This window comes from Aquarana catesbeiana, linkage group LG03, assembly GCF_042186555.1.
Source record: "Aquarana catesbeiana isolate 2022-GZ linkage group LG03, ASM4218655v1, whole genome shotgun sequence".
NCBI classification, from domain to species: Eukaryota; Metazoa; Chordata; class Amphibia; order Anura; family Ranidae; genus Aquarana; species Aquarana catesbeiana.
In genome coordinates this window covers 578,955,636-578,968,776 of record NC_133326.1, presented here as the reverse complement: position 1 = coordinate 578,968,776, position 13,141 = coordinate 578,955,636, and the positions used below count along the sequence as shown (strand labels likewise).

Sequence of the window (13,141 nt, the reverse complement as noted above, 5' to 3'; positions counted from 1 at the left end):
TGGGGTCTCTAGAGGGACAATTCCTCTAACAGACCCCACTCCATCTGTAATAATGGCACAGTGCCACCTACAGAACAGAGGGGGACCTGCACCTGCCTACAACCTTCCACCTGCCAGGGCTGAGGTTTCAGTGTTCTCACAAGGAAAGTGTTATACTAACCAAGAATCCTGATTTTTGTGGGACATTCTTCACATTTTAATACTTATCCAGCCAAAGTATTAATTTAAACTCTAAAGTTTTAAGGAAACCATGATCATTCAGTGTTGTATGATCAGATGCCAATTTTCTGGACTGCTTCTATGGTGGCTGAAGTCAGCTTACTCAGCACTAGAACGTCAATGTCGGTATCTTTCAGTAAAGTACAGTTATATGCAAAGGATCTTAGTGCAGGAGAGGTGCATGTGCAGACAAGGGGATAGGTTTAGTAAAAGGTTATGGTTATAGAGAGGGTTAGGTTTACAAGAAGGAATAGAATGAGGGTTGCCCTGAAGATTATGGATGAGCTTGGAAATGTTCGGAATCTAGTCTGAACCAACTTAAGCAAACCCCCCAGGAAGCTGTCACTTGACTGAGTCAATCATCTGCATCCTGGCATTCCCCATCCTTCAGCCCCGTATACGTGTGGCTGCCGGGCAGAGAATGCCTCAGTCACCTATGATTGGCTCAGTACAGTGATAGTTTCCTGGCAGGCTCACTCAGGTGGGTTTAGACTAGGAGCCCAACATACCCAAACTCATGCCTAGTTAGGATTACAGGGAGTTTTAGTGTTGGCCTACACGCAAGCTTAGCGGGGGGTTAGTATTTTGGCTATAGTAAGGGCTAGTGTACAGGGATTGCAAGTGAGAGAATTAGTATGTGTTTGTGACCTTATTAACTGCATTAGGCTCGGTTCACATCATGCAGTTTGCTTTTGATCATTTCTGCAGTGTTTTTTGGTGTGCGTTTTGCATTTTTGCACATGCGATTTTGCTGTGATTTGCGTCTTGTGCTTTTATGCTTTTTTTTTCGCCAAATTTGTTGTTGGCAGATTAAAAAATGCAAATTGTGGTAAAATCGTGGCAAAAACACACTACTCCATTGAAGTTTATGGAACCAAAAAAGTAAAAAAAAAGTACCATTTTGCGTTTAAAAAAGTCCCTGACCCTTTTTTAAAAATGCATATCGGCCATTATCATTTAGAGAATAAAAATACAGGAATGCCATAATATAGCACACTCCCGATAACAGATTAAACTGAGTTATTGTAACTCTTTATACTTGGATCATGAGCTTGTTTCTTTTACATACCTAATTCTACTTTCTACGATTGGTATATTCCTTTGCAATCTCAATATTTAGGTGTTTATGTAACGATTGCTGTCATTTTCTTGCATTAATGTACTTCCCTCTCTTCTTGGCACTTTAAGGCCCCTTTCACACAAACGGACCGTTCAGGTCCGCCTGTCAGTTTTGTCGGCGGCCTGAACGGGCGCTCCATGTTAGTCTATGGAGCGACGGATGTCAGCGGTGACATGTCCGCTGACATCCGACCCGGTCTGATCCGCTAAAATCAGACGGATGGCCCTACGTTCACATCTGTCCCTGGCGGATTGAATCGGGTGAGATCTGATGAAAACGGACATGCTGTATGTTTTCGTCCGATCTCTCCATAGCAACCAGCGGCGCTCGACAAGCCCCTCCCCTCTCAGTGAGCAGAGAGGGAACTGTCATCCACCAGCTCAGCGAAGATCAACGGAAAGATCTCCCGCTGAGTTGGCGGACAGAGGCAGACTCCGAGGCAGCGGATCCGCCTCGTGGGAATGAAGCCTAAGACATTCTCATGTTCCCTGTCATGTTCTTAGTATATACGGATACAATGTACCTTTTAATTGATTTCGCATCAGTGATATTCTTTACTTTATTTTTGTATTAAAACTCAATACAATTCTTGAAAAAGAAAAAAGGATAGATGTGAATGTGTCCCATAGGAAACAATGTTAAATGGACTGTTGTGTGTTTCTAAAAAAAGCAGGTTGTGAGGCCTTAAAAATGATTCAATATTAGTTCAATGTATGTTCTGTCTGTAAATGTAACATTTTAAATGCCTCGTAGTCGTATTGCAGAATTACAGCAGCAGAATAAAAACTTAAAAATGTAATTTCATTATGATCAGTTGTTGTTATATGTAAATCTCTCTTCTTTAAATTGGCAGCTGTGACATCAGATGACCCCCATGTGAGAGGATCATTATATGATACAGTGACCTTACCCTGCAACTATGACATCAGCAGTGGCACAATCGCCATGTGCTGGGGTAAAGGCAGATGCACAAGTATGAGTTGTAACGATATCATCATCAAGACAGACAACGACGGCAGCAAAGTGACCTATTGGAAATCTAACAGATACCAGTTACTGGGGGCCATTGCACAGGGAAATGTGTCACTAACCATTACTGATTTAATTAAGAAAGATGAAGGAATGTATTGCTGCCGAGTGGAGAAATCTGGACCTTTAAATGATCTCATAGAGTATATATACCTTGAGATACAGGATGGTATGTATTCTGTCCCACCTAAATGTATATTTTCTGTGTTTTATTGAACCGAATCAGGTTTCTATTGTTTTGATGTATGCTGAAATCTTGTAGTGGTTAAGGGCCACTACAACTTGTTTACTTATGTGATTTGGTAGCTCCCTCTCTCACCCCCTCCTGTTTAGTGCTAGTTGGTTAAATTCTAGCTAGACCCTCCCTGCTTCTTCCATGTTCCCTCAGTCGGTGTTAGTTCATTGCAGAGTCAGTGCTTAGGAAAGTTCTGGTACACTTCAAAACACTGGAAAATATTCTCTATGTACTGCAATTATCTGAACTAAAATTACATGGAATTCAATTTCTGAGTCCTACTGAAGAGTTAAGGATTTTATAAACCCAACTTTTCCAATTTCTGATATGTGCCTTCTGTACTATGTACTTGTACCAAAAAGTATCCCATTCTCTTTGTATTGCTTCATTTGTGTGAAATCCCTGATGTTCCTGCTAGTGCCTGTGCTTTCCTATTAAAGGCAAGAGAGCACAGCGTGGTCAGTGTTCTGGCTGTGATGAGAGCTAATCCAATAATCAGGCTTGTGCTGACCCCCCCAGCCATTCACTGGGAAGTTCAGTGTACTGCTGCATCTCCTCCCTGAGCTCCTTTTATAACTAATCACTTATAAAAAGTGGGAAAAAAGGTATTTATAATGCTTTTTTTTATTTATTTTTTTATTTATACATATATTGATTTGATTTAGATTTTTCTTCTGTTTGCTCACTTTGCATTTTTTAAATTGATTAAAAAATAAGCAATTAAAATATATGTTTTTGAAAGTATTCTTTACTTTTGCACAGTACTGTGTGTGTGTGTATATATATATATATATATATATATATATATATATATATATATATATATATACAGGGCCGGTGCTAGACTATTTTGCACCTTAGGCAAGACCAGCAACTTGCACCCCCCCCAAAAAAACCACAACAAAAAAAACACACTGAATGGCTTTGTGCAGTGTCATTAAATAATAGCACAACACACTCTTTGATCCCAGATCCCAGTGTGTATTGTGTGACAATCTGACAGTGCACTTTTTAATTATTTCACTGTGAACACCAGGGCCCGATTGCAATTGCGACCTTTGCGACCCTGGCCGTTTGGCCTGGATTAAGAGCATCATGGGCCTGGTGCTGAGGATTTTGGTGGGCTCTGGATCATGAAGCCCCTTGCCCTGTATGATACATTAAGATTTTCTCTACAGCCCCGCCTTAACCATCACTTGTGCCTAGGCATTCTTTCCATCACCACCCACTGCACCTGGGACCCCTTTCCTCATCATCTACTGTGCCTGCAGCCTCCCTTGCCTTACCACCCAGTGCACCCACAGCCCTCTTCCCTCACCACCTACCATGCCTGTAGCCCTTCTTTATTGCAGAAATACTACGGGAGAGGGTCAGAGACTGCAAAACATACTACAGGAGATGGTCAGAGACTGCCGACATACTACAGGAGATGATCAGAGACTGCAGACATGGAACAGGAGACGGTTAGAGACTGCAGACATACTACAGGAGATGATCAGAAACTGCGGACATAGTACAGGAGATGGTCAGAGACTGCAGACATGGTACAGGAGATGGTCAGAGACTGGAGACATGGAACAGGAGATGGTCAGAGACTGCAGACATACTACAGGAGATGATCAGAGACTGCAGACATAGTACAGGAGATGATCAGAGACTGCAGACATGGAACAGGAGATGGTTAGAGACTGCAGACATACTACAGGAGATGATCAGAGACTGCAGGCATACTACAGGAGATGATCAGAGACTGCAGACATGGAACAGGAGATGGTTAGAGACTGCAGACATACTACAGGAGATGATCAGAGACTGCAAACATACTACAGGAGATGATCAGAGACTGCAGACATAGTACAGGAGATGGTCAGAGACTGCAGACATACTACAGGAGATGATCAGAGACTGCAGACATGGAACAGGACATGATCAGAGACTGTAGACATACTACAGGAGATGATCAGAGACTGCAGACATAGTAGAGGAGATGATCAGAGACTGTAGACATGGGATCAGGAGATGATCAGAGACTGCAGACATGGAACAGGAGATGGTGAGAGACTGCAGGCATAATACAGGAGATGATCAGAGACTGCAGACATAGTACAGGAGATGATCAGAGACTGCAGACATAGTACAGGAGATGATCAGAGACTGCAGACATAATACAGGAGATGATCATAGACTGCAGACATAGTACAGGAGATGATCAGAGACTGTAGACATAGTACAGGAGATGATCAGAGACTGCAGACATGATACAGGAGATGATCAGAGTCTGCAGACATGATAAAGGGGATGATCAGAGACTGCAGACATGATACAGGGGATGATCAGAGACTGCAGACATGATACAGGGGATGATCAGAGACTGCAGAAATAGTACAGGAGATGATCAGAGACTGCAGACATGATACAAGAGATGATCAGAGACTGCAGACATAATACAGGAGATGATCAGAGACTGCAGACATGGAACAGGAGATGGTTAGAGACTGCAGACATACTACAGGAGATGATCAGAGACTGCAGACATACTACAGGAGATGATCAGAGACTGCAGACATGGAACAGGAGATGGTTAGAGACTGCAGACATACTACAGGAGATGATCAGAGACTGCAGACATACTACAGGAGATGATCAGAGACTACAGAAATAGTACAGGAGATGATCAGAGACTGCAGACATGGAACAGGAGATGGTTAGAGACTGCAGACATACTACAGGAGATGATCAGAGACTGCAGACATACTACAGGAGATGATCAGAGACTGCAGACGTACTACAGGAGATGATCAGAAACTGCGGACATAGTACAGGAGATGATCAGAGACTGAGGACATAGTACAGGAGATGGTCAGAGACTGCAGACATACTACAGGAGATGATCAGAGACTGCGGACATAGTACAGGAGATGGTCAGAGACTGCAGACATGGAACAGGAGATGGTTAGAGACGGCAGACATTCTACAGGAGATGATCAGAGACTGCAGACATGGAACAGGAGACGGTTAGAGACTGCAGACATACTACAGGAGATGGTCAGAGACTGCAGACATACTACAGGAGATGATCAGAAACTGCGGACATAGTACAGGAGATGATCAGAGACTGAGGACATAGTACAGGAGATGGTCAGAGACTGCAGACATACTACAGGAGATGATCAGAGACTGCAGACATGGAACAGGAGATGATCAGAGACTGCAGACATACTACTGGAGATGATCAGAGACTGCAGACATAGTACTGGAGATGATCAGAGACTGCGGACATAGTACAGGAGATGGTCAGAGACTGCAGACATAATACAGGAAATGATCAGAGACTGCAGACATGATACAGGGGATGATCAGAGACTGCAGACATGATACAGGGGATGATCAGAGACTGCAGACATGATACAGGGGATGATCAGAGACTGCAGAAATAGTACAGGGGATGATCAGAGACTGCAGAAATAGTACAGGAGATGATCAGAGACTGCAGACATAATACAGGAGATGATCAGAGACTGCAGAAATAGTACAGGAGATGATCAGAGACTGCAGACATGGAACAGGAGATGGTTAGAGACTGCAGACATACTACAGGAGATGATCAGAGACTGCAGACATACTACAGGAGATGATCAGAAACTGCAGACATGGAACAGGAGACGGTTAGAGACTGCAGACATACTACAGGAGATGATCAGAAACTGCGGACATAGTACAGGAGATGGTCAGAGACTGCAGACATAATACAGGAAATGATCAGAGACTGCAGACATGATACAGGGGATGATCAGAGACTGCAGACATGATACAGGGGATGATCAGAGACTGCAGACATGATACAGGGGATGATCAGAGACTGCAGAAATAGTACAGGAGATGATCAGAGACTGCAGACGTGATACAAGAGATGATCAGAGACTGCGGACATAATACAGGAGATGATCAGAGACTGCAGAAATAGTACAGGAGATGATCAGAGACTGCAGACATGGAACAGGAGATGGTTAGAGACTGCAGACATACTACAGGAGATGATCAGAGACTGCAGACATACTACAGGAGATGATCAGAGACTGCAGACATGGAACAGGAGACGGTTAGAGACTACAGACATACTACAGGAGATGATCAGAAACTGCGGACATAGTACAGGAGATGGTCAGAGACTGCAGACATAATACAGGAAATGATCAGAGACTGCAGACATGATACAGGGGATGATCAGAGACTGCAGACATGATACAGGGGATGATCAGAGACTGCAGACATGATACAGGGGATGATCAGAGACTGCAGAAATAGTACAGGAGATGATCAGAGACTGCAGACGTGATACAAGAGATGATCAGAGACTGCAGACATAATACAGGAGATGATCAGAGACTGCAGAAATAGTACAGGAGATGATCAGAGACTGCAGACATGGAACAGGAGATGGTTAGAGACTGCAGACATACTACAGGAGATGATCAGAGACTGCAGACATACTACAGGAGATGATCAGAGACTGCAGACATGGAACAGGAGACGGTTAGAGACTGCAGACATACTACAGGAGATGATCAGAAATTGCGGACATAGTACAGGAGATGGTCAGAGACTGCAGACATGGAACAGGAGATGGTTAGAGACTGCAGACATTCTACAGGAGATGATCAGAGACTGCAGACATGGAACAGGAGACGGTTAGAGACTGCAGACATACTACAGGAGATGGTCAGAGACTGCAGACATACTGCAGGAGATGATCAGAAACTGCGGACATAGTACAGGAGATGGTCAGAGACTACAGACATGGAACAGGAGATGGTTAGAGACTGCAGACATACTACAGGAGATGGTCAGAGACTGCAAACATACTACAGGAGATGGTCAGAGACTGCAGACATGGTACAGGAGATGGTCAGAGACTGCAGACATGGTACAGGAGATGGTCAGAGACTGCAAACATACTACAGAAGATGGTCAGAGACTGCAGACATGGTACAGGAGATGGTCAGAGACTGCAGACATGGTACAGGAGATGGTTAGAGACTGCAGACATACTACAGGAGATGATTGGAGACTGCAGACATGATACAGGGGATGATCAGAGACTGCAGACATGATACAGGGGATGATCAGAGACTGCAGACATGATACAGGAGATGATCAGAGACTGCAGAAATAGTACAGGAGATGATCAGAGACTACAGACGGAACAGGAGACGGTTAGAGACTGCAGACATGATACAGGTGTTTCCTAGGCTAGCAGTGACCAGTGTGGAAAGACATTGATCACTGCACTATGTGTAAACAGAAGTTTACAAGATATAACAATGTGCCAAAAAAAGTCATTTCTCAAGCACAGGAGGACAGTAAATGGTTAACAGGTCTGAGAAGCTCCCAGCCTGACCAAAAAATTCCTTCAAAGATAACAAATAAAAGGTCAAACAAATCCTGGATGGACTATATAGCTATAGAAAGAGCTGAAGTTGCAGGGTTTTGCAGAAGTCTAATCAGCATTCTCCTGTCCTGTGTTCAGTGTAAATAAAAACACAGATAAGAAGCAGTGTGAGAAGACTGAGGGGAATCCCTCCATCTGTGTGATCACCACATACTCTACACACAGCACAGGAGAAGGAGAACACACTGATATATTTCTGCAGCCGGTGTCTTGTCTAATACTGTCCCCCATCGGATAGTGTCCGCCCTGTGCTGCGCAGGCGCAGTACGGAGGACAAACGAGACGCCGAAAGTCTCCGAAGTTCAACAGCTGATCGTCAGCTGTACACGGCACCTGCGCACTTATTGTGTCCTGTGTCCAGGTTCATGCCCCACTATCCAAGTGGACATAGAGTTGGAATAAAAAGATGCCGAGCGCAGCGAGGCTGTGCCCGAAGCGTGGCGAGCGAAGCGAGGCCGTGCCCGAAGCGAAGCAAACCCGCGAGGGGCCCTCATACAAAGCCTTCACTATTAAGTACCCAAGCGCCGTGTACAGCTGATGGTCAGCTGATCAACTTCGGACACTTTCGGCGTCTCCTTGTCCTCCGTACTGCGCAAACACTGCGCATGCGCAGTACGGGGCAGACACTATCCGATACGAGGACACTTCTCGTCAGAACACCGGCATTGTGACATGTTTGATCTCATACCTTCTTTATACTCAGGTATGTCGGGTCCTTTCCATCCCGCCCTGCTCTGGCCACTAGCATCTTCTAGTCAAATATAGCGGGCTGGACAATCTGGTTGGCTAAGGAGGTAGTGGGAGGCGGAGCAACTTAGCAGTCACGCCCTCCCACTCAGAACAGCAGCGTTATTGGCTGCCTGCCCTGTTACACAGGCGTCCCTCTCCCTCCAGCATGTGTGAAAGCTGATGGGAGGGAGAGGGGAGAAGCTGCACGCCGCACTGCAAGGCTACCACCCACCCGCCTGCCGCACCTAACTCCTTGCTGTCTGGGTCCCCTATCAGCGGCTCTACCGGGAGCTTGGGGGGGAGACAAGAAGGGGGAGGCAAGGGTCAGATGTGCCCCTAGGCGGCAGTGCGCCCTAGGCGGCTGCCTAATTTGCCTAGTGGGTGCACCGGCCCTGTGTATATATATATATATATATATATATATATATATATATATATACACACACACACAGTATCTCACAAAAGTGAATACACCCCTCACATTTTTGTAAATATTCTATTATATCTTTACATGTGACAACACGAAAGAAATGACACTTTGCTACAATGTAAAGTAGTGAGTGTACAGCTTGTATAACAGTGTAAATTTGCTGTCCCCTCAAAATATCTCAACACACAGCCATTAATGTCTAAAGCGCTGGCAAGAAAAGCGAGTACACCCCTAAGTGAAAATGTCAAAATTAGGCCCAGTTAGCCATTTTCCATCCCCGGTGTCATGTGACTCGTTAGTGTTACAAGGTCACAGGTGTGAATGGGGAGCACGTGTGTTAAATTGGGTGTTATCACTCTCACTCTCTCATACTGGTCACCGGAAGTTCAATATGGCACTTCATGGCAAAGAACTCTCTGAGGATCTGAAAATTAGAATTGTTGCTCTACATAAAGAGTGCCTAGGCTATAAGAAGATTGCCAAGACCCTGAAACTGAGCTGTAGTACGGTTGCCAAGACCATACAGTGTTTTAACAGGACAGGTTCCACTCAGAACAGGCCTCGCCATGGTCGACCAAAGAAGTTGAGTGCACATGCTCAGCGTCATATCCAGAGGATGTCTTTGGGAAATAGACGTATGAGTGCTGCCAGCATTGCTGCAGAGGTTGAAGGGGTGGGGAGTCAGCCTGTCAGTGCTCAGACCATACGCCGCACACTGCATCAAATTGGTCTGCATGGCTGTTGTCCCAGAAGGAAGCCTCTTCTAAAGATGATGCACAAGAAAGCCCGCAAACAGTTTGCTGAAGACAAGCAGACTAAGGACATGGATTACTGGAACCCGAGGAGACGAAGATAAATTATTTAGTTCAGATGGTGTCAAGCGTGTGTGGCGGCAACCAGGTGAGGAGTACAAAGACAAGTGTGTCTTGCCTACAGTCAAGCATAGTGGTGGGAGTGTCATGGTCTGGGGCTGCATGAGTGCTGCCGACACTGGGGAGCTATAATTCATTGAGGGAACCATGAATGCCAACATGTACTGTGACATACTGAAGCAGAGCATGATCCCCTCCCTTCAGAGACTGGGACTTAGGGCAGTATTCCAACATGATAACGACCCCAAACACACCTCCAAGACGACCACTGCCTTGCTAAAGAAGCTGAGGATAAGGTGGGGCACGAGCATTTGTGGGGCATCCTTAAACGGAAGGTGGAGGAGTGTGAGGTCTCTAACATCCATCAGCTCCGTGATGTCGTCATGGAGGAGTGGAAGAGGACTCCAGTGGCAACCTATGCAGCTCTGGTGAACTCCATGCTCAGGAGGGTTAAGGCAGTGCTGGAAAATAATGGTGGCCACACAAAATAATGACACTTTGGGCCCAATTTGGACATTTTCACTTAGGGGTGTACTCACTTTTGTTGCCAGCGGTTTAGACATTAATAAGTGTGTTGAGTTATTTTGAGGGGACAGCAAATTTACACTGTAATTTCTTCAGTGTCATCACATGAAAAGATATAATAAAATATTTACAAAAATGTGAGGGGTATTTTGAGATACTGTGTGTGTGTGTTAGTGTATATATAGATATATATATATATATATATATATATATATATATATATATATATATAGATATATATATATATATATATATATAGATATATAAAATATTATACAGTGGGGAAAATAATTATTTGATCCCCTGCAGATTTTGTAAGTTTGCCCACTTACTAAAAAATGGGGGTTAAGATTTTTATCATAGGTGTATTTCAAATGATAGAGACAGAATATCAACCAAAAATCCATTACATAACGCATGATACAAATGTTATAAATTGAGTTGCAGTTCAGTGAGTAAAATAAGTATTTGATCCCAAAGCAAAACATGACTTAGTACTTGGTGGAGAAACCCTTGTTGGCAAGCACAGAGGTAGGACATTTCTTGTAGTTAGTAACAAGGTTTGCACACATCTCAGGAGGTATTTTGGTCCACAATTTTTTACAGATCTTCTCTAAATCCTTAAGGTTTCTTGGCTATTGCTTGGCAACTCGAAGTTTCAGCTCCCGCCATGCATTTTCTATAGGATTAAGGTCTGGAGACTGGCTAGGCCACTCCATGACCTTAATGTGCTTCTTCTTGAGCCACTCCTTTGTTGCCTTGGCAGTATGTTTTGGGTCATTGTCATGCTGAAAGACCCATCCATGACCCATCTTCATTGTTCTGGCTGAAGGAAGAAGGTTCTCATCCAAGACCTTATAATACCCCCATCTATTGGCCCCTCGATGTGGCAAAGTCAGCCTATACCTTTATCAGAGAAACAGCCCCAAAGCCTAATGTTTCCACCTCGGTGCTTGACTATAGGGATGGTGTTCTTAGGGTCATAGTCAGCATTTTTCTTCCTCCAAACACGGTGAGTCGAGTTAATGCCAAAGAGCTAAATTTTTGTCTAATCTGACCACAGCACTTTCTCCCAATCCTTCTCTGAATCATTTAGATGTTCGTTGGCATGACTGTACATGTGACTTCTTGAGGAGGGGGACTCCCCATATTTGGAAGAAGAAAAATGCTGACAATGACCCTAAGAACACCATCCCTACAGTTAAGCACTAAGATGGAAACATGATGCTTTGGGACTGTTTATCTGCTAAAGGCCAACTTTGCCGCTTAGAGGGGCCAATGGCCAGGGCTGTGTATTGTAAAATCTTGGATGAAAACCTTCTTCCCTCAGCCAGAACACTGAAGATGGGTCATGGGGTCTTCCAACATGACAATGACGCAAAACATCCCGCCAAGGCAAGAAAGGAGTGGCTCAAGAAGACATTAAAGTCATGGAGTGGCCTAGTCAGGCTCCAGACCTTAATACTATAGAAAATTTATGGAGGGAGCTGAAACTTTGAGTTGCCAAGAGACAGCCAAGAAACCTTAAGGATTTAGAGAAGATCTGTAAATAAGAGTGGATTAAAATCCCTCCTGAGATGTGTGCAAACCTGGTAACCAAGTACAAGAAACTTCTTACTGTGCTTGCCAACAAGGGTTTCTCCACCAAGTACTAAGTCATGTTTTGCTTGGGGATCAAGATATATATATATATATATATATATATATATATATATATATATATATATACTGTATGTGTGTGTATATAAGGTATAGTCTGACAGCAAATTACATGAAAATTATTTCAATAACTCTTGCCTTGTATGTACCCTGCATTTCGCATGCAGCATTGTGCTTTGAGTTCCAGCGAACAGCAAGTGAAATAAGGCACTGCTGCCTATATGTGCAGTACACCTCCTGTACAGACAGGGAGAATATGATGAAAATCACAATTTATAGTCATGAAATATGAAAACACTGAAAGTGTCTAGACTGAATTTTAACATTGCATTAACTTTCTTAAAATTATCTTTCCCAGTGGAAGAATGCCCAGATGATTTTGAATTGAGCACAATATATGCATGAAAATAATCAAGACATTTAAAAACAGGTAATTTTTTTCTAAAAAATGGGCTGTCTTGCAGAATTCCTAAAGTGGAACTATAGGCAGACAAATACAAAACCAAATAACATCTGCCAAAAATATTTGTCTTGTAAATCCTCCATTCTTAGGAAGATGACACTATTATTTTATTGTCCACGTGTGTGTGTTAAGGGTCAGAATATGATTGATATATATGCCAGTATATATTACTGTATACTTAGCTGTTTGGAGCTCTTTAGCAATGGTTGCTAGTTTAATTATTTTAGAACCTTACAGTAAAACTCCAGGCTAATTTAGAGGCTAAATTCACCTTTTTTCCCTATGTACCAATATACCATCAATGTACCTCTTTTGCACAATAGAAAAAGCTTTCTTTTTGTCCTAGACCAGTGTAGCAAAGTCCCGGGTCCCTTGAGGCCTATTGGTGACCTCCAGGGTCAGGAACAGCTG

The 13,141-nt window shown here is 43.6% G+C and overlaps 1 protein-coding gene across 1 annotated transcript in view; it reads left to right on the top strand.

Moving 5' to 3' along the window:
• LOC141132948 (hepatitis A virus cellular receptor 1 homolog) overlaps positions 1–13,141 on the top strand; it is a 104,873-nt gene that overhangs the window by 85,919 nt on the left and 5,813 nt on the right. The window contains exons 2-3 of the mRNA XM_073621971.1: positions 2,193–2,537; positions 12,626–12,697. Of these exons, the coding sequence (XP_073478072.1) occupies positions 2,193–2,537; positions 12,626–12,672 (392 nt within the window). The 3' untranslated portion in view covers positions 12,673–12,697. The remainder of the gene's footprint in view (positions 1–2,192; positions 2,538–12,625; positions 12,698–13,141) is intronic.